Below are 27470 nucleotides of genomic sequence, written 5' to 3' on the forward strand. Positions count from 1 at the left end.
GCCCCACACGCGCCGGCCGCGGCCGCCCCCCGGGGAGTGCGGGGAGCGCGGGGAGCGCGGGTCCCGCGGCGGCGGCGGCGGCGGCGGCGGCGCGGCGCGGCTCAGGCGGCGGAGCGGGCGGCCGCGGGCGCCGCCGCCTCCTCCTCCATGGCTGTTTACCCGGCTGCATTGTGGGAGTTTGACCTCCGCCGCCGCCAACCGCCGCCTCAGCTTGCGCCGCCGCTGCCGCCGCGCACGCCATGGGAGCCGTGACTGACGGTGAGGCCCGCTCGCCGCCGCCGCCCCGGCTCGCTGCCCCGAGCCGCGCGGCCTCCCCGGCTCCCGCCGCCGCCTCCCCCGCGACCCCCGGCCTCCCCCGCCGCTTCCGGGAGCCCCTCGGCTTCCCCGATCGGGCCCCTGGGAGACCCGGGCTTTCTCGGCCGCTTCCCCCGAGCCCTTGGGCCTCTCCCCGGAGACCTCCCTGTCCCCCTCGCAGTCCCTCGAGCTCCCCGTCTCGCTCTCCCGCGGCCGCGCGGGGCGTGGGGAGGGTGCGCTGGGAGGATCGTCGAGGGGCCGGGAGCACACGTGGGGGGCCCGGGGAGGCTGGCAGCGATGTGCGGGCGGGTGGTACCCGGAAGGGGTCCAGGCTGTCGGAGGATGTGGTGAGGGAGCCCTGGGGGGGATTGATGGGGTCCGAGGGGCGGCGAAGGGGAGGAGGCCTTGCAGCCGGGGATCCGGAGGACCTATGGAGGGCTCGAAGGGAGTGGGAACTCCGAGGATGGGGCCGGGGTTTCAGTAAGGGAGAGGTCCCGGGACAATAGTACTAGGCGTGTCAGCGTACAGAGGATGACACCTGGAGGTGTTCTCTGTACAGATTGGGAAAGGTCCCCCAGACAATGGGGTGGATCGCACTGAGGCCTGAGAACTAGCCCTGGGTTGGGGGTAGGGAGAGGGAGCTGGGGGCATTATCTGAAAAGAGTAGAAGTGGACGGGGTGTCTGGAGGACAGTCAGGGACAGTGCCGGGGGGATTAAGAGGAGCCAGTATAGGAATGGGGCCACCTACAGTAGATCAGGACAGTAAAAGATTCGTTTGTGTGTGTATGTCTTAGGGAGGATGGTTTGTCGGCTGCAATGGAGTGGGGGAGGGGCAGGTTTCTGGAAAGTTGTGAGGACAGTTTAGGAAGGTGGGCTCCTGTAAGGAGGGGCTCAGGGTGTGGTCTACAGCCTGAAAGTAGAAACAGAGTGACACCTTGGGGAAGGTGAACAAGTATGATGAGGAAATGGAGGGGGAACCAAAAAGGTATCCAGTTAGGGAGTAAGGAAGTCCTCTGACATTTAGGAAGGGGAGACCTAGGGACACTGTTTGAAGAAAGAGTGGCCGGTAACCTTAGGTGCTTATAGAGAGGCCATTTCTGAAGAGTTGGAGGTAGACAGAGTCATTAAAGGAACAGGCCATGGGAAGAAGAAGAATAGGATCAAATTTGTGATCATGAAAAGGAGTAGTGAAGGGGAGGCTCTTCAAGGTCCAGTTAAAACTTTGCTTCATTCCAGTTTCATTTATTCAGTAGATGTTTATCCCACCTGGGAAGGCCTTGGGCTTACAGCCCAGAACCAACAGGCAAGACCTTTTCCTCCTCTGAGATCACAGTCTGGTGGGAAAGACACCTGAGATAATTCGTTTTCACAGTGGCAAATGTTACTACAGAGGAAGTTCAAGGTTGGGAACTGTAGAAGCATATAATAAAGATTGCTTATCCATTCTCAGAGATCAGAAAGCCTCCCTGAAAAAGTTGCTCTTAATCCTGTTTTCAAAGGATAACTAGATGTAATTTAATTGGATTGCTATTCCAGGTGGAGAGCCACTTATGCAAAGGCCACAGAGCATTGGAAGAACTCAAAGATGATAAGTATTGGCTAGAAGTTAGAAAGTTATGAGCCGGAGATTTTTGAAGGCAATGGGAAACCATTAAAAGTTTTTATTAGCATTGGTGTGATGTTATCAGATTTGCATTAAAAACAACCACCACACTCTACTATGTGAATAATGATGAGGGGAAGGGAAAGTGAGGAGTTTAAGTGGCATCTGTCCTTTCTAACATCTATATAGTATTGATAGTATGTCTAATTATTATCCCCACTTTACAGAGGACACTGGGACACAAGGAGGTGAAGTAACTTGCCCCAGGTTGCACAGGTAGCATGTTATAGAGCCTGAGCTCCAAACCAAGCAGTCTGGCTCAGAGTTCTTCCTCTTTCCTGCTGTGCATCCTGTCTCAGCTACAGCTGCCATGGTCCTAGTGAGAGATGATGGGGGCTGGGACCAAGAGTGACTACAGAGAAGGAGGTAGGTGGGAGAAAAATCTATGAGGTCGAATGTCAGGAGATTGAGTGGTTGTGAGGGGAAGGGCCGAGAATTATCCGAGGTTTCTGATTGGAGTGACTGTGCTTATTATGCCATTTTTCTATTCATTGAGGTAGAGAACAGCAAAGGAAAGAGGTTTTGTCAGAAGAGAGATGAAGCAGGAAGATGAGTTCTAGTAAATACACGGATTGCAGTCCGGTGCCCCCCTACATCCTTAAAGGCCATCAGAATCCCCACTCTTCCACTTAAAAGCAGTCTGACCTTGTGCAGGTTAATTAACCTCTCTGAGCCACACTTTCATTCCTTGTGAATCCCCATTTATAATAATAAAATCTACCTCAGAGGCTGGTTTTGAGAATTAGAGGCAGTAAAAGTTGTGAAGTGCTTTTCATTGAGTCTGATACATACTAATGTTCAGTAAATACTGTTAAATGTAACAGCTGGTTTACTTGCCTCTCCTCCACTTTCCTTTGCTGAGGACTATGCCTTCTCCCACTCTTTATCTGCGCAGAATGCCCCTCCCTGCCTTTTCTGCCTGAGGACTGCCCATTTATTCTTCAGGACCCACATCAAATATTCTCCTCTGCTCTTTTCGAAAACCAGTTGATCTATCACCTATTAACCATATTATGTATATTTCTGCTATAGCCCTCAATACTTAGTTTATTTATATGGCATATTCCAGAAAGTATTTAAAGCAGCTCAGTATAATGAGAAAACATTAAAATAAATGGATGAGGAAACAAGGCAAAAAGAAGCTCGAGACTAGTAAAAACAAGAGAAAGTTATAAGTGGGGTGATCCTCGTAATCAGGGGGTCAAATCTGTATGTTAATTAAAGGTGCAAGTGACACATTTCCCGAGGTGTCCATACCAAGAGGCAGGACCTGGGCCATCCTGTGATCTGGTGTTGATGAGAGCAGGAAGGCAACATTAGATACCCAGGGCAAGCAGTGTTTTGTTTTTTAATTTTTTTTTTTTTTAATTTAAACACTAGAAAAAAAAGCGTATCTTTAGGGTCCTCATAAGGAACCAGTATCATATCCTTAACCTCTTTTCAGCACTGAGGATCGTAAGGCCATTTCTTAGCACATCCCTTACTAGGTCAAAGAAGGCTAAATCACAACTTAGAAAGGCATTCCAAAGCAGATAGACTATGTGGTTTAGGTGAATAGCTCTGCCTGTCTGCCTTACTTCAGAGCAAGATTTTTTGGCTTGTTTTAAGAAGTATCTGGACCATAGAGGAAAGGACGAGCTACAACTTCTGTAGGTAATCTCGATAAACTTGATTTTCCTCAGTTGAGCTTTTGGTAAGACTCATGCAAGAGTGAGTGCATGCCTCCCAGGCACAGTGCTGGTTATAACAGTAACAGTACAGGGGAAGGCCTGGCTCTTGCTTAGGAGGAGGAAGCAACAGCATGCAATCAAATGAGTAAGATAATTTCTAAGAACGTAATTAGGTGCTGAGAATGAACTAGATGGAATATGAGAGAGTAATGGGGCAGGGCTGTGGACAATTAGGTTAAAGTCAGGTGATCAAGTGTGACCTGTGAGCAATGATGTTTAAGGTAAGATCTGAAGGGGTCCCCTGTCTGAAGAGCCCAGGAAAGTACTCCAGGTAGAGGCAACAATGAGTACAAAGTCCTGAGGTGCAAGGCCACTGGGGCTGGATCCAGGTGGGCCAGGACGGGTGGGATATAAATGGAGGTAAGAGAAACAGAGCCTTGCAGGCCATGCAAAGGAGATCAGGTTTTCTTCTGTGGGCACTCAGAAGTGATCAGAGAGTTTCAAGCAGAAGAGTCAGTGATCTGATACATCTTTTGGATAATTCTGGGTTGCTGTGCAGTGGATGGATTCTAGGAAGGCAAGAATGGAAACAGGGAGGCCAACAAGAAGTATTCCAAGTGAGAGACGAGGCGGGCTTGGATTAGGATGATGACAGTGGAGAAGACTGAGGAGTGGGTGGCCTCCATATCTCCATCATCCTCCTGAAAAGGTCTTGGAGAAGTTCCAATACCTGTCTCTGGAGACCAGAGGAGGGCTGATGTCCTCTTACAAGTTTGAATGCCTGGCAAGATCCTGTGCCTTCATGTAATCCTTACATCTGGGTTTGCATGTCCAATTGGACTGGCAGCTCTTGGAGGAGAAACTCTTTATTTCCTGTACAAGGACACATGAGTTAATTGGAGGAACTGCCCTCCTCAAAGGGAAGGAGAGAGACACTATATTGTTACCTATAGATACTGAACTATATTATCACCAATACCATCATCTTTAGATGGACAAGTGGAAGTCCTGGGAAGTTAGTGGCTTACTGCCACACAGCTAGTTATTGGCAAAGCCATTCTCTCCCCACCCCACCCCCGTTGCTACCCCAGCATTTTGTCTAACTGAAAAACAGTTTATATGTTGTAGCTGTTAATTTAAACTATGTTGACAGTTTGTATTTTGTATGTGTTAATTTAAAGGGTGTTAAACAGTGTTAGTGACCTGATAGAAAGTATCTCATAAGCACTTTTTGCAGTACAGAGAGCATTAGGCATATATCTTGATATGCAAGAGCAACAGATGGGAAATGAGAAGAGTGGTAGGGAGCGGGATATGGCTGTACACTCCATTGAATAGAGCTGGTTGGTTTTGACAGTGTTTTGGATTTTTTTTTTTTAATTAGAAAGTGTAATGCATGGATAATATGCTTGTTAAAACTTGAAATAATGGTTTTTAACATGCCTGTGAACAATATGACAATAATGGAACGGCACTATGACTTTCTAATAATGTAATTGTGTATATGTTCCTCTGACTGCAGAGGTGACACTGCTCATCTGTAAGAGGAAGATAATGATACATACTTTATAGGGTTTTTCAAGGATAAAGTGTGATTAATATATGGAAGGCACTTCGAAGTTGCGTGACTATTTAATTGATTGTCCAAATCGGGACACTTTTCAGAGTGAAAGGAAATGAGGTACGGTCATCAAAGAGGAGTGTACAAACGCCAAGTGTCTGCTGCTGCCACTATTCCAATTTCAGTTGCCGATACAATGTTAGACATTTGTGGCCAAAGAGTTTGTTTGGCTTTTTTTTTTTTCCACTGCTGCCAGTGGATTTGCCCACTTTTCTCCCTCATCTGTGGTCCCAGCACAAGAGTTACTGAAGCAGTTCAAATATTAAATAATCTTTCTTTAGCCAAGATAAAAGGTATCTCAAAGCAAGATTGGAGTTTCAACCTTGACTTTATTAGGGCCATACTCTAAACATTTAAATAAATCTAGAGAAAAAGGATCTCAATGTTCATTTTCTGGCCTTTCTTTTTTTACTTTTTCATTCAATTTTGGTTTATGTCATTTACTTTCATTTCAGCATTTTATTTAGACTGGGCCTAAATATCTCCTGAGGGAGCCATATTTACATGGAAGAATCAAACTATCTTATTTATTCTTTCCACCTGTTGTGTCTTAGTTATCGTTGGCCTTAAAAGCTGTTTTAATGATTTTAAGCTTCCTGAAAGGAGGGGCTAGGTGTTATTTTACCAGGAGGAATGCAAGGCAATGGGATATACGTAATTCAACTTAATAACCCGTAAGTGGTCATGTAATGATGACTCTAAGAGGAATCTGCACACACGTTGTTTTTACACGGCCTTAACCTCTCCTCTTGTCAGTAGGTCAAGTCAAGCCAGTTTTTTTTTTCTTGTTAACACATCATAGATTTATTAAAGAACATGGATGACAATTTTTAATACAAAAAAAATAAAGAAAAATACCTCAAAATGACCAGTAAGCTCTCTACCCAGATAATGACTGTTGATATTATGAGTAAGAAAAATAGTACACATCAGGAAATTCAAGGAGAAATGCACCAAGTGACAAGTGAAAACCTTTCCCTCTTCACCTTCCACTGCTCATCCCACTCCCCAGTGGTAATTACTGTAAGGTGTTTTTTGTGTACCCTTCCAGGATGGTTTTTAAATGCCATAAAAGGCAAAAAACACCTTCTCTGGCATCAAACTCCTGAGTTCAAGTCCCAGTAAGGAGTAAGAAGTATTAATTTGGACAAGTAACTTTCAGTTCCTTCATTGGTAAATAGGGGTAATAATATCCACTTTATAGGGCTCTTGTGAGGATAACTTAGCATATTATAAGCAGTATGTATATGTTAGTTGGTGTGCCAGTATGCATATATAATGTTTTACACACATGTTTACATGTTCTTTTGAACTATATTTCCATAATTAATGATATATCTTTGAGTTTTTTCTAATACCTTTTGGAGCTCTTTCTACCTAATTGTTTTGTGATATTCTATTTGTTTTTTAGTTAATCCCCTTGTAAACAATTTTTGTTATTTTGTTTTTTACTCTTATAAATAGTATGACAGTGGAGTTATTTGTGTTGTCTTTGTACGCTAGTGGGAGTCATTTCTAGAAGACAGGTCAAGGTTATATGTATTTTTAATTTTAATACACATTGCTACATTGGTTTCCTAGTAGCCAACTGTTTTTTCCTCTGTAATCTTATCTGCAAGTATCCCTTCCTGTGGTTTTCAGTTTGGATCCAGAGTGTTTAGGAACACCAAGAAAAGCCAGTGATGGGTTTGTGTGTCTGCATAATTTCTTGCTAAACTGCCTTTTAGAAAGGAAACACTGATCCTCACTGTTAGATCACAAAATTGCTATTTCTTGAAAGCAGATGAGATTGGGAGCTGTGAGGTCTAGCAGATTGGGAGGCACATTTGACACTAGCTTAGCCCTAGGAGGAAGTTACATAATAGGCTAGGCTCTTATCACTGGTTATCAAGCCTTGACCTGTTCCTAAAGTAAGTGTTTGGGAACTTGGCTCACCATTATTGTCCAAATTGTTCTCTTTCCTTTTTTGAATATTTGCTCCAAAAGGGGATGAAAACTTGTTTTGTAATCAAGGGTTTAATAGCAGTTTAATAGAGAGGGTTTGAAAGCAGTGTTAGTCTGGGTTTGTGAGAGATTGTCCTTGCCACACTAAAATGAGAAAACAGTTAAGATGGCTGTGTCATCCAACCAGAGACTTGGAAATGGAGAGTTGGTACAGTGACTGTAAAGGAGTCATTTCTTCCAGCCTCTCTCTTTATGGAAAATTAGGCATTAAAATCTAACCCTTTAAAAGGACTTCTTGAGACCTATTTAGTGTCTTAAACAGTTTTGTATTTCTTTTAGGTAGACGGTGGCATATAAGGCAGGAAATGATCTAAAATGCATCCCAGTTTTTCGAGTAAATATTTCGTATCACCATGCATGTGTCATAACTGATTTGAAAGTGATTTTGAACGGCAGACATTTTGTAGGTGTAATTATGGCACGCATATAGCTGAATCCAGTAGGAAATCTTCCTACGAGCCTAAAATTAGGTGGAAACCATCATTCTCAGAGCAGGTATTAGGTATTTTGGTTTAAAGGCTTTTTCCCAGATGATTTTGATTCTCATAGTCAGTTAAGAACAACTAAGGAATGATATTGATAACATCACCAAAATAGTTTCTAAGCCATCGTCACTGTTTTTACAGATGGACCAAGGCCTGCCAGAATTAATATTAGCATTCAGATTGCTTACAGAGAGCTTCAAGCATGATAATAATTAAGAAGTCAATATATATAGTACATTGATGCGGTACCATTGAAAATAGCAATGCTTGTGTCACACTTGTTAGGAATCACCAGCAGCCGGCCATCTTTAAATTTAAAAAGAACAGAGGCTGTTTTCAAACTGGCAACTACCCTTTTGTTTCATTTTGTTGCTGTTGGAGCTGTGCTGTGTACTTTATATACATTATTTCCGTCATCCTCACCCCCAGAGAATTTCCTAGGCAGCAACTGCCTTTGCAGTTTAAGCTAGAAATACCATGACCTTACGGTATGAAGCTTGAGACAAGCAAATTTGTGAGAAATCATAACTGGGCAAAACTTTGTATGCATAATATATATCTACATCAGTATATAGATGTATCTATAGATAAATCTCCAACATTTACTTACTTTTTAACATTAAGTTGTGAATTAAATTTAACACGAAGATAAGAATAACATTTTTTTTTCTTTTTTTCTTTCCAACAATGAACAGGCATCGTGTGCCTTTGAATACTTTTATTTCCATAAAGTTTCACAGCAGTGCTATGAAGTGGATAGCTTTTTCTTTTTTCAATCTTTTTTTCTTTGGCCGCATCGTGCGGCATGTGGGATCTTAATTCCCCAACCAGGGATCAAACCCGCAACCTCTGCATTGGAAGGTGGAGTCTTAACCACTGGACCACCAGGGAAGTCCTGAAGTGGATAGTTTTATTCCCGTTTTTACAGATGAAGTTAAAAGTTGGTCACACACACAAAGCAAACACTGTGGACTAACCAGAACATTAGCCCCAGTTTTTGACTTCCGGCCCAGGGTCTGGCTGTGAAGAAATGCTCCATAGACAAAAGAGGGATAGGGCTGAGGTAGGAGAAAGGCCTGTGAGTGCCTGGACAGCGAATCCCCCGTGCTACCAGACCTCATCAGGCTGCATTCCTCCTTTAACCAGCCAGTGTTGGCTTTCCCCTGCCTTTTCCTAACCAAGTCTCTGATTAGCCCTAATCTGCCTTCCAGGACCTGTGATTGTAATCTCTGCTTTAATTCATGCCATTTTAGCCCCACTGGGTATGCTCTGGCAGCCTCCTAACTAGCCTCCCTGCCTGTGGGCGCTTCGCAGTTGCATTCCATTTTTATACACTGCCCTCAGCTTGATCCTCCTGAAAAGTGCTACGTATGAATCTTCAGCAACTCCAACTTGTTGCCTACCAGCAAAGTCCAGGTGTACCAGGAGGGCACTTACTAGTGTGGACTCCTAAAATCTGACCTCTAACTGCCTTTATGTCCCTGGGTCTTGACATTTGTCTTCATGTATGCAACCTTCCTAGTGTCCTAGAGTACTCACAGCCAGATCCAACCTTGCGTTCCCTGAGTCTGCCTTAGCTCACAGCTTTCTCCCTGCCTGGGAGGGGACGGTGGGGGAGGGAAACGACTTCAGCTTGCTTGCTTTCTAACGCCTTTATTGAGGTATAATTGATATACAAAGAGCTACACATATTGTGTACAATTTGATGCATTTGGACATACACAAACACCTATGATACCATCACCACAATCATAGCTTTCTTTCTTTTTCAAACAACAACTAACAGATTTTGAGAACCTATATGGGTCAAAAATAAAATAATATAAAAAATATTTTCCCGTCTTCCAGCCTGTCCTCCAGGTACCCAACATTATACTGCCCCAATTCCTTGGTAACCCCTTTTATTAGTTTCTTGTATATCATTCCAGGATACCTATGTGAATATAAACACATTAATATATATTCTTATTTACCCCCATTTTTACATGAAAAGAAACATGCCATAAAGATGATTCTTCACCTTGCTCTTTTAATAAGTTGTATTAAGTGGTCTCTCTCTCTCTCTCTCTCTCTCAGTACATGGATGTTTCCTCATTCTTTGGTTTTTTATAGCTTCATAGGGTTCCATCATATTCTTATACTAAAATGTATTTAATCCCTTGTTGATATACATGTCATATTGCACATGGGCAAGAATATCTGGGGTTTGAGGGTCAAAGAGTACATATTATTTGAAATTTCAATAGATACTGTTAAAATGCCTTTTAGCTTTTTTAACTGATGCTTTTCAAGTATCCAAAGAGCAGCTCAAAATCCTCTTTCCCTGTTCTCCTCAAGATAAAGGAAGCTCTCTTAATCTCCTGCTGTGTGTCTGTATCGCTCATTTAACAATTACAGCCTCCTCTGTGTATATGTTTTCCTATCTGTGTTACTTCAACTAAAGTGAAAGAGCTCAGGTCTTTACTTCATGTCCTCAGAACTTAGTCTGGTATCTATGGACACATCTGCTCATTGATCAAATGTTCATGTATTTTGTACAAGAAGAGAAATCTCTGCTATGGACCTGAAAATAAGATGGTTGTCTGCTAGTCCTTGTTAGTGTTTTATTGAGACAAAGCTCTCTGGAGGGCAGATGGTCCCAGGCAGGCACCACAAATCCAATTTAAAAATATTTATTGAGCATCAGAAATGTAAAGACACAGTGTGAGAGGCTGGAGAGGAAACAGAATGAACAAGACATAGGATGGGTCCTGATGAAACTTTTTCCCAAGTTTATTTGGCCTGTACAATGCTTTAAATTTTTTCAAAAATTTTTGTAATTGTGATGTTATATACATATATAAAAGTACACAGATCTTAAGTATACAGGTGAAATGATCACAAAATGTATTTGAAACATTTTTAGTTGGTCACCAAACTTTTAAAGATCTCTTGAAAAACCAGCTCTGGTAATAGCTTCCCTCTTTAGGTACTCACTCCTCAATTTCCCTAATCCCTATTCCCTGAATTCATTTACGTTTGAAATCCCTCGTCCTCAATAAAGTAGGGTGCCTGGGTATCTGGGAGGAAGATGGGGTTTCTTGGGGGCTTGGAAGATTAGAGATAAGAAGATTGAAAAGAAACTAAACAGCATCAATTGACCCCTGGACTGCTCATCCACTGAATGTTTACTTTAAAAAAAAAAATTTTAATATTATTGTTGTTATTATTGGCTGCATTGGGTCTTTGTTGCTGGGTCTTTGTTGCTGCACACGGGCTTTCTCTAGTTGTAGGTGGTTGGGGGGTGGGCAGGACTCTGTTGTGGAGCAAGGGCTCTAGGTGTGCAGGCTTCAGTAGTTGCAGCATGCGGGCTCAGTAGTTGTGGCACACGGGCTTAGTTGCTCCGAGGCATATGGGATCATCCTGGACCAGGGATCAAACCTGTGTCCCCTGCATTGGCAGGCGGATTCTTAACCACTGCGCCACCAGGGAAGTCCCTGAATGTTTACTTTTAACAAAGTTAAAACATTTTTAGAAAATCAGCTTCATATTCTGCATTTTAATCTCTTCAAGGGCTGTGTTTTATCTTAGTCTCAAATAACATTGTTGGTGGTTAAATACGGAAAGCATTAGTTTATATTTTAAAGTGTAAAATTAAAACACTTGATGAATCTGTAGCTTGAGCTGTCTGTCAAAGCCATGACTGAGAACAATACCCAATTCTAAAAATGTTTTTCTGATGTTGTCACAGAATAGATTTTAAAACTGGAGCCATCTGCCTTCCAAAGTTTATCTCTGCTACACCTGTGCTCAGAAATACTTCTGCCTACACACAGGAACTATTGTTTAAAGATTTTGCTGTTGATTCATCATCTAGCCTCTCCAGGAATTATTCACACTTTTAAAATTATTTTTTTTAATGCATTCACATGTAAAAAAGAAATCCTACAAAGTCATATAAAAATTAAATCCCTTCTCGTCCTCTATCTGCAATCTCTCTCACCAGAAACAGCCACTATTACCAGTTTCTTGTGGACCCTTCCAGTGAATACACAAACACATATATATGTGATGGGTGTACATACACACACAGCCTCCTCTTTTCTACACAAATGACAGCAAACTATGTGCGTCTCTGCACCTGTTTTGTTTTCATTTTATTTAACATATCTAAGGGGATTTTTTTTGTTATCAGTATAAACATCCACACTGTTCTTTTGGCTGCATATTATTACATTTAATGAATGTTTCATAATTTAATATCTCTTACTGGTGAAGGTTTAGGTTTGTAATCTTTCTACTACAAGCAGCACTGTTAAGAACATCCCTTTAGATTTATCTTTGTGCGTGGGTACACATGTATCTATAAGATGAATTCCTAGAACTGGAACAGTGGGGTCAAAAAGGTATGTGCCTTTTGAATATTGTCTTATTGCCCAGCTGCCCTGCAAAGAGTGTACCAGTTTGCATTCCATCAATGTGCATAAGTGCAATGTCTCAACACCCTTACCATCACTAATTATCAGGTCTTTGATCTTTGCCAATCTAATAATTGAAAATGATACCTTATTGTGATTTCCATTTGCGTTTCTCTTGTTATGATCCAGCATTATCTTGTCCAGGAAGAACACTAGCTCAGGGATGCCAGGCAGATCCACTGGGGCTCCACTTGTTACACATCATCATCACCTGCACTGCTTTTCTATTCCTTTTTCTCTTTTTCTTTTCCTTGGAACAAAAGTACGACAGACTTATTTAAAAATAAAAAAAGTCCTCATGGGGAAAGAAACATTGCAGATATAATAACTAAATTACACTTTAAAACAAAAACAAAAATCTGTACCTTTTTCTCTGACCCATCTCATTCTCTTTTCTGGCACTACATCTTTTAAATCTTCTTTTCTTTCTTTTCCTTTTACCAGTACCTCTTACTAGTCAGAGGCATGAACGCTTCAGACTTCCTTCTGTCTGAACAGGTTTTTCAAAAAAAAGTTCTCTGAGAGTTATTGGCTTATTTCCCTGGTAGTACCTGAAAATTATTTCTACTCAACAATCTGGCAGTAGAATGCCAGTTCTATGAGGGCAAGGCTTTTCTCTGCTATAACCCCAGCCCCTAAAACAGTGCTTGATACAAGAGACACTACATATATATATACACACATATCTATACACATGTATATATATTATAGTAAAACCTACCTAATATAAAATTTACCACTAATCATTTTAAATGTACAGCTCAGTGGCATTAAGTACATTTACATTTCAATAATTTTCTTTTGGACTAATGAATGAGTAGTGGTCCTGGTTATTTGTCCCTGAAAATTAATAAGAGCCAGACAGTGCTTTTAATTCACATTGTTCTTTCCTCCAGACGAAGTCATACGGAAGCGTCTCCTAATTGATGGAGATGGCGCAGGTGATGACCGGAGAATTAATCTGCTAGTGAAAAGTTTCATTAAATGGTGCAACTCTGGATCCCAGGAAGAGGGGTATTTCATTTTGCTGTTGTTTCTCTACTAATGTCCTGATGTGACTTTTTTTTTTTAGACCATATGAATAGCCCTGTTAATATTTCACATTTTCACTCACCTTATATGTCCAGTGGAGTCAATTCTCTGTTAGTCCAGAGTAGATTTTTCTGGCCTTCTCTTCAGAGGCCTGAATTATATTTATTAAAATGTGCAGAAGGCATAGTGGTAAGAAGCAATGAAGATTAAATTCAGACTCATTACTTTGGTCGCTTTTAAAAGCAGATACGTGTTTAGTAAGACAAAATAGCTAAATAAAATTTTCTCTTTTTTTAACATACTAATAAAAGTTGCTGCCAGGTTTTATATATTTGATGATTTTTTTCACCTAAAAATTTTTTTTATCATTTGAATTAGCTTTTCACATAAATAATTGTATAGAGTGAAAAAATAATGAGAACAGAAGTGTGAAGATAAAAACATTTTAAAAAGGATTTTAAACAAAATTCAACAAATAGTTGTTTGAATTAAGCTTATATTGCTAGGAACTACCATCTTTGCATTTGTAACTGATACAGTTTATAAATTCAAGTAAACCAAATTTGGAAAAAGAAGACATCAGGGACAAATATTCTAAATTTTTTGAAATAAAGAAAATGATTCTCTCAGAACCTGGTAAAATTTACTTAGCAAATCTGTGCCTGCATTATAATAACTCAGCTGGAAATCTACAAAAATCTTTATTCTCTTTCTCTTGCTTTTCCATTAGATACAGCCAGTACCAGCGTATGCTGAGCACACTGTCCCAATGTGAATTTTCAATGGGCAAAACTTTGCTGGTATATGATATGAATCTCAGAGAAATGGAAAATTATGAAAAAATTTACAAAGAAATAGGTAAGGAAACTTAAGTAATTATTGTTTCTATCTGTAATTTTAATTTTTATGGTCTAAGGGAAACAATATCTGCTAACATTTTTCTTTGGTTAGTGGTAAAATAATAACGTTAATAGAAAGAATGTATTCTAATATGGTATAGTACTTTGGGTTACAGCTATTTTTTAAATGTCAGCGTCTATTTTATTACCAATGAAACTTAATTTAAAAAAACAGATTTGAAATTGAAAATGATTGGAGATTGTACATGTTGTTATAACTATCTTTAAAAAAAAACACCTTTTATATAGAATGTAGCATTGCTGGAGCACATGAAAAAATTGCTGAGTGCAAAAAGCAAATTCTTCAAGCAAAACGAATTCGAAAAAATCGCCAAGGTAAGGGTTTTGTAGGATTTAGTGTGCAAATACTTTATTACTGACTAGTATTTTCGTGCAGTATTTAATGTTGGGAGGTGAAACCTTCAGCTAGAATCAACCTGAATTATAAAAAAGAATTAGGAGTCAAACTTAATTCTTTAAAACTATATTATTCTTTAAAATAGCAGAGAAGGAAGGTCATGCTGAAAAAAATTTTTGTTATTGTTAGCTTATATTGATTAAACAAGTATTTAAGTATTTGGTTTTTTTTACTGTGCTCAAACCCCTTTGCCTAAATAGTGTTATGGATAAGCAAAGGTAATTTATACAGGTACACTAGATTTAAGGATTTGCTTGTTTAGTCCATAACAACTATTTCAAAATAATTTTAATGGCAGGGGCATTGCTCCTCCTATAATGTAAATCGAAAGAAAGATAAAAAATATAATGTATAGTCACAGTTGTGACATATACATGAAAAACAAGAAGGATATAGAATAGAAAATGTTAATGGTTATTTTGAGGTAGTGGGGTTTTATGACCTAGGTTTTTGTCTTTTTTTTTAAACACTGAGCATGTATTATTTTGTAATCCAAAAAATTCTTATGAAAAATCACACTTATATTGAATTAATACACTGATTGCCAAACAATGAAAGTAAAATCTTTTTAATGAGCTAATGAAGATGATGTTTAAGTCTTTATTTGTAAAAGATTGTTTTTGAATTCAGTCTAAAATGCATATGGTCAGGATGCAGTGGCCAATTTAGAGCAAGATATAGCAACTTATTTAAGAATTAATGTCAATGCTAAAATCATTTAAAAATGCTTTACAGTGTTTTTGTTGATTAATGAGGCTTTTAAATAAATGCTGCCACATATCATTTCATAGGAAAACTTCACAGGAGATACATGACTTATCTACGAGGTTTCTAAGTTTATGAGTGAGAAGTGTCATTTGCTGTTGTCTAAGATCTGAAATTAATGGTAGGATATATATATATATATATATATAGTAGGATTATATATATATCTATATATAGTAGGATATACACCTTCCTGATCTTCTATTTGCTGGGCAAATAGTGAATAAGATCCTCTTCAGAATCAGTTCACTTGATGATCAATACTGACTTAAGTTCACTTGCACTTATGCTAGCCGTTTGTGTTCTGCCCAGGAACAGGTAAATGGAAAAACAGAGTGGGAGCTAAAATCCTTGTTCGGAATGCTTTTGAAGTCATATATCGTTACAGTTATAATTGAATCAAGGAAAACTGGTGATACTCTGTCCATCCTTCACTGTTTCCACTTCTTTATGTACTAGGAAAGTGATTAGGCGAGACTGGCTATGTTAGACATTTTGTTTTGATAACCAGGTTCAAAAACACCTTATTTTGGTAAATATTTTTATATCTTTCAGAATATGATGCATTGGCAAAGGTGATCCAGCGTCACCCAGACAGGCATGAGACATTAAAGTAAGTTTAGAGTTTTACTTTGAAAGGAACTAATCTTTATACATAAATGTTTACATACTAGTCTATGCATTCCATTTTTATGAGAATACACCATATGTTTCAAAAGGAGGGGTCAGATCTTCAATATTACAGATCATAATACTGCTTGATTAGATTTTTCCTGCCTCCAGCCTTACTGCCTAGAGTCCTAAAACAAATGCATATAATATGCATCAACACAGAAATAAATAGAATACGGTCTGCTCATGTAGGATACTAAATAGCGGTTAAAAAGAATTAACCAGATAACACTTTTTAAAGACAGATCTCAAAAACAATTAGTGAAAAGAAAAACAAGATGCATATAATGAATTTTAAATTATTTCTAAGTTTCTGAAATACATACAGAATAATGACCATTTATAAAAGTTAAAGCCCCCCCTCCCCCCAGATATTATATACTGGTACTGTATATTATTTAGAGACACAAATATATGCATTAAAAAGAATTAGGATGATATAGTGATTGCCTGAGCGGGGAATAGAGGAGGAAAAAAGGCCTGGCTCAGAGGACTGGCAGTAAAGTTCAAAAGGTATTTAAAAAAAAGAAGACTTGAAATAAGTATGACAAAATGTTAAAAGTTACCAACTCTTTGGGTTTGATATTCTATTATCAAGTTTTTTGATACTTTAAAAATTATCTAAAATTTAATTTTAATGAAAATTAGTGCGTATTGAGAAGTTAAGAAATAATCCTTAGTTTTGAAAGTCTCATAATGGAATGTTATAACTCTTTATCTTTTATTTCTCTTATTTAGTAACTAAAAAGTTAGATATTACTATGAATTCTGTTTCCCCAATTAGCAAAATTTAACATTTCATTTTTTTCAGGGAACTAGAGGCTCTGGGAAAAGAATTAGAGCATCTTTCACATATTAAAGAAAGTGTTGAAGATAAGGTATTTCATGTGATGTATGTTAGCCTTTGTGTTCTGTATAGGTTTATAGATCCATGTGTATTAATTTTTTTTTCTTATTAACACAGCTGGAATTGAGAAGGAAACAGTTTCACGTTCTTCTTAGTACCATCCATGAACTTCAGCAAACACTGGAAAGTAAGTAGCAAGAGTGGCAAAATGAATGTTTATGAAGATTTTCAGGTGATCAGAGGCATATCTTCCAAAATATACATCTTAAGGAGAGTGCACCTTCAATTTCAGAACAGGAGAGTAGCTAGATGACAGTAGAAGGTACTCATGTTGTTCAACTTTGTGATTATATGCAGAAAAGCCTGAATGTGTATTATTTGAATATGTTTCTAGCGGTTTAGAAATTAAGAGAAATTCAAGCATGATAGATCTGGAACTGTTCTTGGTTTATTATAATTTATTGCTATAAACTAACAGTTCAGGATCCAGGCAGGCAATAAGTAAGTGAAATAATCAATGCATAAACACATTTGTATTCTCACTAAACTAGGTGCTTTAGGGACCTGAAGACTTGCTCTTTGTATTGACTAAGGCCTATTTTTGTGTTATCTGATCTTCTGGTTGTTTGCAAAAACAGCCTAAGACCTACTTTTTTTTTTTTTTAAGTGAGGTCTGTCACATAAATTTTGAGTTTTGATTCAACTAATAACAACAACCAAAACAGGACTTTTAAAACCAAACCCACTTTTGTGGGTCAGTTACAGTCATAGGCTGCCATTATGCCACTTTTGCTTTAAATATATTCACTAATAAAGGATAAAAATATTTTCATGTATTCGTTACACATATAGTGTAAGCAAACTTGACTCAAGTTTTGTGTTTTTTTCTCCACTGCAGATGATGAAAAGCTCTCAGAGGTAGAAGAAGCTCAAGAAACAAGCATGGAAACCGACCCTAAACCATAGAGCAGCCGATCAGTCACCATTCCCAAGCATACTGAAGCCGCGACCTGATCTTAGTGTGTGCAGAATCTGTTGTGCTCTTGAGATATTTAAAGTTTTGGCAGTGGACTACTTTGCTGCTACATATTAATTCACAGCTTATTCATATTTCTTCACACAAAGGAAGATGACCTCATTGTTTTTGTTGAAATGCCTTTTTTATACTTGAAAGGTAGGAAGCAACATCCAAAAATGTTTAGTAAAATGTTTTCAAGCCAGGTATGTTTGTGCTCTTTGGTATTCTAGGTAGTTTTTAACTGGTAACATTGCTTTGCTCACAAAGTAAGTGGAAGTTAGTGAGAAGGTGGCATTTCTAGGATGTACATGAGGAAATGAGTCAGTTTCTGGAAACTGTTACCACTTTTGAAAATGAAGTCCATGAATAGGCTCTCAGGAGGGCTGTGAACTTGTGAGATTATGTACAAAATGTTTGTGGTGTATGCTTCTTGTGGGAGAGTTTCTGTGATGTTAAGAATCACTGGTGTAAGAGGTAATTACAAGATGCAAAGTAAATCAATAGCCATTACTCTCTAGATCTCTGTCCTTGATATTTGAGCAATGTGGTTGTTAAATGTTTTGTTGAAATGTTTTCTCTCTATTGTTTTGTTCTGTAGGAGTCATTTTCAAGTCTTGCAAAGAGGATTTCATGATCTTTGTAAAAAATTAAGCTAAGTCTGAATCACTTGTAATTTTCTTAAGTATTGAATAACATGTCTAATACTTGTTAGGTTCCATCCTGTTCCATTTATTGTAGTTAAGAAACATGACACTTTGCATGAATCATACCTTAATAATGTTACATTTTTGTAATTTTAATAAGAACTCTTATCTTTAGAAAGAAAGGTTTAAAGTTAGCTCAATAGTAGTCACAGTGAATGTGTCAAAATACCTTTAAGGGCTTCCTCCAATTTCATGTGGCATATCATGGGAGAAATTTCTCTGCCGAATTGCTATGCCCTGATAAATATTTCTCTTTTCCACTATTAATCAGAATTATGAAGCAAAAATTTGCTTATATTGACTCAGAATTAAAAATCAATTTTTCCAAAAGGATCTTTTTTTAAGGACTGTTGGGCAGAATATTTTTAACCCCACCTCACCCCACTGATTAAGAGAAGCTTATTCAGGATGATGTACCACAAGATAAGAATCCCTACGAACATAACTTTTGTGCAATCGGAAAGAAAATCAGAAGCAGCACCGGGTACATGGGAAACACACATTTTTCAGTTTATACTTCCTCATGGTTCTCTTGGATATCCTCTGGAACTGCTTGGAAGACTGAAGAATTTCATCCCCTAGAAACTCACACTGTTGAAGCTCAGCGTGTCTTTGGGCCAATAGCTTCATGGATTTATCTGTCACTGTTTCTATGAGGTCATCCACCTATGACAGCCAGATACAAAGAAATGAAGCCACGTGTTAGAAAGCCTTGTCCACACCCAAGGGAGTGCTGTTTTTCCTGAGAGTTGAGTTCAGGAATTGATGGACGTTTGCAAGTCCCAAAGTATTATTCTAATTCAAGTCATAACAAACAGAGCTTGAAAACATACATTTACCACCCAGCGGTAAAGACGATCTCATTTCTTCTCAAAAGAAGCCCATGTGTGTGCCCTCATTTTAACTGAATTCACTTAATATTTATTAGGCACACAGCATCGTCCTCGGTGCCCTCAGGAATGCTGTAGGCACTCTCGGATGCCCCCCACTAACCTGATTCCTTCATGCTAATCATTAGTTTCGTCCCACATCCGCGCTGTCTAGCAGGGCTGTGCATTCAGTGAAGCCTGGCCCTCTGATGCTTTTGAAACACCAAAGTAAAAGCCTTTGTCCACTACCTGCATTTGAAGCTTTCCTACTGTCAAATCTGATTTTCGGAGGATGTGTTCCATGCTATGTTTCTTTTTTTTTAAATGCTGAAAAGTGTGGTCTCTTTTTTGATGAATGCGGAACCTATCATAAAAATGCAAAAATACATCAGATTCAGAAGTGCCAACACGATTTCTCTGACGGTGCTTAAATGAACATTCTCACCCTTGGGACCTTCTCTTATAAACTGAACACTTGCCACATAACAACGTTGCGTTGGAGGCCGTATTCGTAGTATTCTCCACGCCCCATGTATCTCCTTTGTGCCCACAGTTCTCTTTGAAGAGATCTATAGGGTGCAGAGAAATGAGATTGTCTGGTTCTGAAAGAATATACAGTGTCAGGAAAAAAGCAGGTCATTCGTAAGGGGAAGAAGAAGAAATTGCCTCTGCAGCCACTGAGCACAGAGTGTGGGGCTGTTGTAGACCAGTGCCCCAGAAAGCTCATTATCACTGGATCCAGTTGTTAATTTGATCTCTTTTCTGCAGGTTTCCTTATTTTCGTGGCAGACATGTCTCCAAACATAAAAAGAAAGCTCTGGGTTCTTTTCGATGCATGCCTCACACTCTTCCCATGATCCCTGACTCGCTGGTTACAAGTACCTGTGCTATTGGAAAGCATTCCTAGGTCATGGCTCCTGGCTAACATGCCCTTTTTAGTCTTATTGGGTTTACTCTTCCTTCCCCCTGTGCTTTGTAATTAGCATTAGGAATATTGTGAGGCTTATACAAAGTAGGACATGGGACCACATCTGGGTCTTCCACTTTGCCTAAGTTTACAAATGAGCCTGCAGAACCTCCGCTCTGCCCTGCCAGCTCGCCCAGGCTCAAATGTCACTTGCAGAACCTTCCCTAATCCAACCAGAGTACAACTCCTCTTTTTTTCTCTCTCATAAAACCCAGTGTTGTTGTTCTTGTTGTTTTTTTATCTTAGCTTGGTAATTACTTAGTCAAATGCCTGGAAGGGTCAGGCAGGTTTTGTAAAACAGGCTGAGCTGGGGCTGGTATGAACTGGAGAGAACACACCTCCTGCAAAGGGGGCAGCCTCGCGCAGCTCCTGCTGTTGCCAGAGGAATTGTGGGCCCAGTGTTGCCAAGTCCTCCTATTTTTCAGAAGGAAGTTGAAAATCCAGATTTTTGTTTGAATTATTCTAATTTTTAAATGTGGGCAATTCAAATCTATATGCATATTTTAAAGGATTTTTTTTGTCTTGTTTTGTTTTTTTGATGTGGACCATTTTTAAAGTCTTTGTTGAATTTGTTACAATATTGCTTCTGTTTTATGTCTTGGTTTTTGGGCACCAGGCATGTGGGATTTTAGCTCCCTGACCAGGGATTGAATCCACACTCCCTGCATTGGAAGGTGAAGTCTTAACCACTGGACCACCAGGGAAGTCCCTCAAATATATTTTTGAGAACTGACAGTGCCACAGTTTAATGTCCTTCTCCTCTATCAAACTCTTAAGTTCCACAGAACCAGGACCAGGACTATTGGATCACCTTTATAGCCCCCAAACCTAGAAATTGCCCATCACATAAGAGGATTATGACAAATACAAACCTAGCTCATAAGAGGCAAAATTCAAAACTAATATTGGTGAGCTCTGTCAGTGATGCTCTAGAGCAGCACTGTCCAATAGAATTTCCCACAAAAATGGAAATGGTCTTTATCTGTACCGTCCAATACAACAGCCACTGGCCATATATGTTTACTGAGCACTTGAAATGTAGCTGGTGCAGCAAAGGGAATGGACTTTTACTTTACCTTAATTTTAATTAATGTAAATAGTCACACCTGGCTATTGGCTACCATATTGGACAGTACAATTAGTACCTAGCATAGTAACTAGGAGAAAGCACCCCAGAGCCAAGTCTTCCTGGGTTTGAAGCCTAGCTCTTCCAATTATCTGGGCCAATTACTTAACCTCTCATTGCCATCCCTAAAATAATATCCTATTTATTGTAGTAACATTGCTATATACCTTATAGGGCTGTTGTAAGGATTATCTGAGTTGGTATTTTTAAAGCACTTACAACAGGGCCTGGAACATAGTCAGCTTTAAGTAAATGCTTATATATAAAGTAATAATAGTATTTCAGGGTTCTATTAAAAAAATAGTCTGGGCAATTTAAGCTCAAACTTGATAAGTACAGATAAGTATAAGCTTTGGGTTGGAGAGTCCTACATCATCTAGTGCTGCAGTGTCTATATTATACATATGGCTGTTTGTATTTTAATTTTAATTACAAAATAAAATTTAAAATTCAGTTCCTCAGTTGCACCTGCCACATTCAAAGTCACACATACTCATGGCTACTATTTTGGACAAAGGTACACTTGCATCCTCGCAGAAGTTTGATGGGATTGGTCTGGAGAATTCCTCCCCACACAGCATGCATGATACGTCAGATGCTAATATACCAACTTGACATCTGAACAGCTGACAAAGTCAGTAGAAAGCTGAAAACTTCACTGTTGCCCAGACCGTAGCTGAAGCTGAACAGTTTCAGCTCAGAAACAGAGGAATCAGACCTGGAAACTCCACTTTCTATGCCCTAAATTCTGGGAGTGGAGACCCAAGGAGCAGTTTTAAATGCTTTATTATGAGGGATTTGCAGTGGGAAAAAAATTGGTTTTTACAGCTTCCGTAAACACTGACTTACTAGTAAGTCTTTTTTTTTTTTTTATTTTTTGGCACACGGGCTTAGTTGCTCCGTGGCATGTGGGATCTTCCTGGAGCTGGGATCGAACCCATGACCTCTGCATTGGCAGGCGGATTCTTAACCACTGCACCACCTAGGAAGCCCTACTAGTAAGTCTTTAGAGGCAAGTTTGAGCATTTTACCTTCTGCAGTCCTGTGGGAAGGGATGTCACAGATAGCCGCTTGGCGGTTCTCCTGGCTCGAAGGGGTGTACTTCCTTGGGTTATCTCCTCTGTCTCTGCTTCTACAATGTCAAGTTGTATAGTTGCTTGGAGAGAGGGGAGAAAACAGACAAACTTGAAGGATCACAATAATAAACATATGCTCCCTATTAGAAAGTCTCCTGCAAAGCCAGCATCACATGCTGTCTCAGTGGCTTTTTTCTTTGGGGTTAAAAATTAAAAATGGATGTGTTTTGCTGAAGCTTACACTTTCTTCAGAACATTTGCCTTTTCTTGTGGTCATGACCTCAGGGGTCACCAACCCGTGGTCCACAAGGTGGTTACTTGTCTTTGAGACTTCAGTTTTTCCCTCCGTTGCTTTTCCCTGTAACTCTTGTAGAATTCAAAAAAAAATAACCCTCTAGTGTGTAAGATGATCCCTTGAGTATTTGCTGCTGGTCGAAGCCAAGTTTAAATCTACTCTGCAGCAAAGTGGCACAAGGCTCAGTCATTCACATACCATCTTAATAGTTTTTTCCACATTCCAGGAGCCCCATGAACCCAACAGTCCTTAATATTTTTCTCTCCCTTCGATTCTTAACACAATAAATGTACTTATAAAGGAAACTTAAAACACTACCGTAAATCAAAAACCAGTATCATAAATATAGGCACTGAGACTAGTACAGTAAAACCAAAACCATGTTATTGCCTACAGAAGGAACGAATCTTTAGGTTACTCTCTTTTTTTATTAAAATAGAAAGAGGGCAGGAAATGAGACTTTTTCCTTGATGTAGTCAAAGGTTCGACAGGGGCTTTGGGAAAAAGGGGTCTGCAGCTTGTTCTGTGTTTCAGTGTCTTCATGCTGTGCACGGCACCCAAAATCAACGCATCTGCTTTAGATCCATTGATAACTATATCTGGGAGCTGCAGCTCCTTATCTCAGTGACTGGTGGCTCCACCTTCAAAGCAGATGCTCAACCCAAGGACCCTTCCTTCTCCCCTGCCCTCCACTGTCCAGCTCATCCCCAGATCTTGCAGCTTCTACCTAAGAATGCTTCTCCCACTATCTTACCATTCCCCCCTGCCACGACTGGTCCAAGCTAATATCATCCGTTGCCTGAATGAATGTAAGAGGCTGTTCATTGTTCCTCCTACATCTGTTCTTGCTCTCCTCCAATCCACGCTCTATCCAGCAGCCTGAGCTACCTTTAAAAAATGCCAATCAGATTATATAAATCACCAGCTTGAAAGTATCTGATGGTTTCTTATCACCCTTAGGAAAAGGTAAAAGTTCTTAACATGCTTACAAACACCCTTACCACCTTCCTCACCAGCCTCTCCTGGGCTGAATTACTTTCGTTTCTTAATTACGTCCAGTGCTCTCTTGATGCCGGGACTCGAACCTGCTCTCCGCTCTTCCTGGGAAACTCTTCTTCCCACTCTTTCCTCATCTAACTCCAGTCGTCCCTCAGATCTCAACTGAGTTGTGCCTTCCTCGGGGAGGCCCTTCCTGAGCCCCCTCCCCTAAATTAGCATCGATGATGTGTCCCCATAGTGCCCTCTGCTTCTACTTTGCATCACAGGTAATTCTCTTCATGGTGTTGGAAGGTCCCTCCATGCTGTAACTCCAGGAGGGCAGGGACCATGTCTGTTCTATCTGCCGCTCTGTCCCTAAGAGTGTGGCTGGCAGGTAATAATTATTTACTAAGTATTTGTTAACAGTATAACGAGGGTCAACAGGGATGAGTTGTCTGTCGGCCTCAGCGAGGGTCAGAATGTTGGAGCTGCGGCCCGAGGGACGGGCAAGTTTCTCGGAGAAATATTAGTGTAGAGATTTGTTATTCCAACTAAGATGAAAATAAGCCAAAGCGAGGGATGAGGGGGAAAATTTCAGTCCTCTGTTTTCTGCTGGACTCTCCAACTCCAGCCCCACCAGTAATAAAAGCATGTCTTCTTTGTCATTTGCAACAGAAACAGGCAGGTCAATCCATACCAGGTAATTGCTAGATGCTTGGATACTTGTATGAGCGGCTGCTTTTTCCAGAAGAGAGAGTTTGTTTGAAAGGGCAATCAGTCAGCTGGAAGCCATCATTTTTTTTTTTTTTTTTTCTGGAAAAAGTATCCACTAGGCTTGCAGCCTTATCCCTGTGTGAAATGTGAAGATATGTTTGAATTTCCTACATTCATCTAAGAACTCTATATGTTTCTGGATGCTGTGCTACAAAGGGCATTAGAAATCTTCAAAGGATATTTATGACAGTGAAGCTCTTCTGTATGATATTATAATGAGAGACACATTACATGATGGTTTTTTCAAACCCATAGAAGTGTGCGGGGCAAAGCATGAGCCCTAATGTAAACTACAGACTATAGTTATTAAGAATATGTTAATATCAGCTTTTCATCTGTAACAAATGTACCATACTAAGGCAAGATGTTAATAACAGAGGAGACTGTGAGGGTGGGGTAAGGAGAAAGGGGTATATGGGAACTACCTTTCTGTATTTTCTGCCCAATTTTTCTAGTAAACCTAAAATGGCCCTAAAAAATAAGGTCTATTCATCTTAAAAAGCTAAAGAGGAGAATGCAAATAGTAGTAGTATCGTTAGCCCACTCATTAGGGCCCCCCCAAAACAGCATTACCACGTTGCAAAAAAGACAAAGTTAACAGTTCAAACGCTGATTCTTCACAAAGCACATGGGAAGTAGGTATAATAAGATCAAACTTCCTTTATGACTTACCAATCATAAATTTTAAAAATGAAACTCTCACCCCACCCTCCTCTGTTGGAAGTAGCCATTTGAAAGTCTGCCTCACTCCTTTCTCCAGAAACAAAACAAAAAACCCCACTTTGGTTTGATTTTCTACACATGCATCTGTATTTAAATGAAAAGCAGCTTTAGACTGATGAGGCCATTATTTAATTGGACTGGGAGGGACCTCAAAAGTGATCTAATTCAGAGCTTTTCAAAATGTATGCACATACAAGACCCCTGAAGAGTCTTTCTAAAATGCAGATTCTGACTCAGTAGAGCTGGGTGGGGCCTGAGCTTCTGCATTTCAGAACAGCTCCCAGGAGATGCCACACTTTGGGTAGCAAGAAAAGCTGTTCTAATTTCATTTTTGCTCTTGGCCTTGACACTTAACCATATGTTGCCTTTGATTACCATTCTGTGAGAGCTTTCTCATTCTCGGTTTGGTGAATAACTTGGGCGATGGAAGCTCCTTGACATTTCTAGGAAGAAGACTCTGCGTGTTTGAAAGGAGGGCTTCCTTATGGTTAGTGGAACCCTCTCTGTGGACACTTGCTGGCTGGCTTCTGTACTTGTGTGACAGCATCCTCCCGAAAACAGTCTTCACTCTCTTCACCAAATTTCTTTTCTGATTTTGCTGGCTTTCATGAAATTCCATGTCACTCTCACTGGATGATTCCTCTTTGGGGACCAATATGTTTTGTTTTACTAAGTTGGTAGACACAGCTCTACGCCAACTGAACAAAAGAAAAATAATTTGTATCGAGGAAATTGAAGTTAGAAAATGAATCATTTAAATCATTAAAATCCACTGCAAATGTGAATAAATTATAATGTTCCAAAAAATAAATTTGAAGACCCAGAATCAAATCACAGAAAAATAAAGCCAAAGCAACTACTTGGTGTTTTGTTGCCAAACCCTAGAAGCGCATTCTGGCCACTAACTCACTTAATCCTCATAGCAGGGAGGTTTATATTATTAGCCTCATTTTACTAATGAGTAAACTGAGACATAGATTAACTTAAATTGACCAAGCACAGAATGCAGATTTTAATCTTGGTTTGTGATTATTAAATTATATTATTGGCAAATTGGCAATCTTATTTCAGTAATGGTTTGAGATAGTTTTTGCTGGATTCAGTGGTTCCAAGGCTACAGTGATGAGAGATGAGAGACTGCTAGGGTAGTCGGTAAAGAATATAGTCTCCAAGGTCCTATAAACACTGCGTTTACATAGGAAACTCATTTAGAGAGAATAATTCTAAATAATTCTAAGAGAATAATTCTAAATTCTAAATAATTCAAATTCTAAATGCATTATTTCCAAAATTCCAAATAGTCATATAGCATCTTCATCATTTTTGCATATTTTCGTAATTTTTGCATATTTTAGTAAATAGGTAACACAACAGACTTCTTTGTGCTAAACACTCATCTAAGTTCTTTCATATGTATTACATACTTTAATCCTCCTACTGTCCTCTCCACTTTACAAATGAGGACATTTAAAGTTGGAAAGATTAAATAACTTATGCCCAATCGGACCCCAAAATCTGTTGTCATCCTCTGTGCTAGGCAAATATCACCCAGTCCATGATACCCTTATTTAATCTAATATTCTTCCTCAATTAACTGTTTTTTTTTGTTAGTTTCATCCAAAGCAATACCCATAAAATCCCAGAGATTTAAAAAAAATTAACCTTTTTATTTCGAGATAATTGCAGTTTCAGTCGCAGTTGTGAGAAATAATAGAGGGAGGTTCTCTGTGTACTCTTTACCCAGTTTCCCCCAATGGTAACCTCCTGCAACACTGAAGTACATTATCACAGCTGAGATATTGACATTGATACTGTCAAGATGAAATACATTATCACAGCCGGGATATTGATATTGATACTGTCAAAATACCGAATATTTCCATCACCACCTGGATCCTTCATGTTTTATAGCCACACCCACTTCCCACTCACCCCCTTTTCCTTAAACCCTGCCAATCACTAAGCTGTCCTCCATGTGTATGATTTATATTCTTTCAAGAACATGATATAAATGGAATCATACAGCATACACTTGACCCTGAACAGCATGGGTCTGAACTGTGCAATTCTACTTATATGAAAATTTTTTTCAATAGTAAGTACTACATGATC

General features: G+C 39.5%; 2 protein-coding genes across 3 annotated transcripts; one reads left to right on the top strand and one right to left on the bottom strand.

Moving 5' to 3' along the window:
- The first annotated feature begins 101 nt into the window (after positions 1-101).
- On the top strand, positions 102-18048 carry THOC7 (THO complex subunit 7). 2 transcript variants are annotated; one of them, XM_057704736.1, is made up of 9 exons: positions 152-258; positions 2126-2324; positions 13092-13209; positions 13958-14085; positions 14376-14462; positions 15865-15922; positions 16793-16859; positions 16946-17015; positions 17727-18048. In XM_057704736.1, the coding sequence occupies exons 2-9, from the start codon at positions 2285-2287 to the stop codon at positions 17792-17794; spliced, it is 636 nt and encodes a 211-aa protein (XP_057560719.1). In that variant the 5' UTR covers positions 152-258; positions 2126-2284; the 3' UTR covers positions 17795-18048. The 2 variants fall into 2 exon arrangements, with proteins under 2 accessions (XP_057560720.1, XP_057560719.1); XM_057704737.1 differs by lacking the exon at positions 2126-2324 and having other exon boundaries at positions 102-258.
- A 970-nt stretch (positions 18049-19018) lies between these two features.
- On the bottom strand, positions 19019-27260 carry C13H3orf49 (chromosome 13 C3orf49 homolog). The gene is given in 6 exon segments (XM_057704584.1): positions 19019-19216; positions 19669-19743; positions 19745-19783; positions 22544-22668; positions 25734-26056; positions 27229-27260. Coding segments are annotated over 6 exon segments (792 nt in total).
- Positions 27261-27470: the final 210 nt, after the last annotated feature.

This window comes from Hippopotamus amphibius, chromosome 13, assembly GCF_030028045.1.
Source record: "Hippopotamus amphibius kiboko isolate mHipAmp2 chromosome 13, mHipAmp2.hap2, whole genome shotgun sequence".
Lineage (NCBI taxonomy): Eukaryota > Metazoa > Chordata > Mammalia > Artiodactyla > Hippopotamidae > Hippopotamus > Hippopotamus amphibius.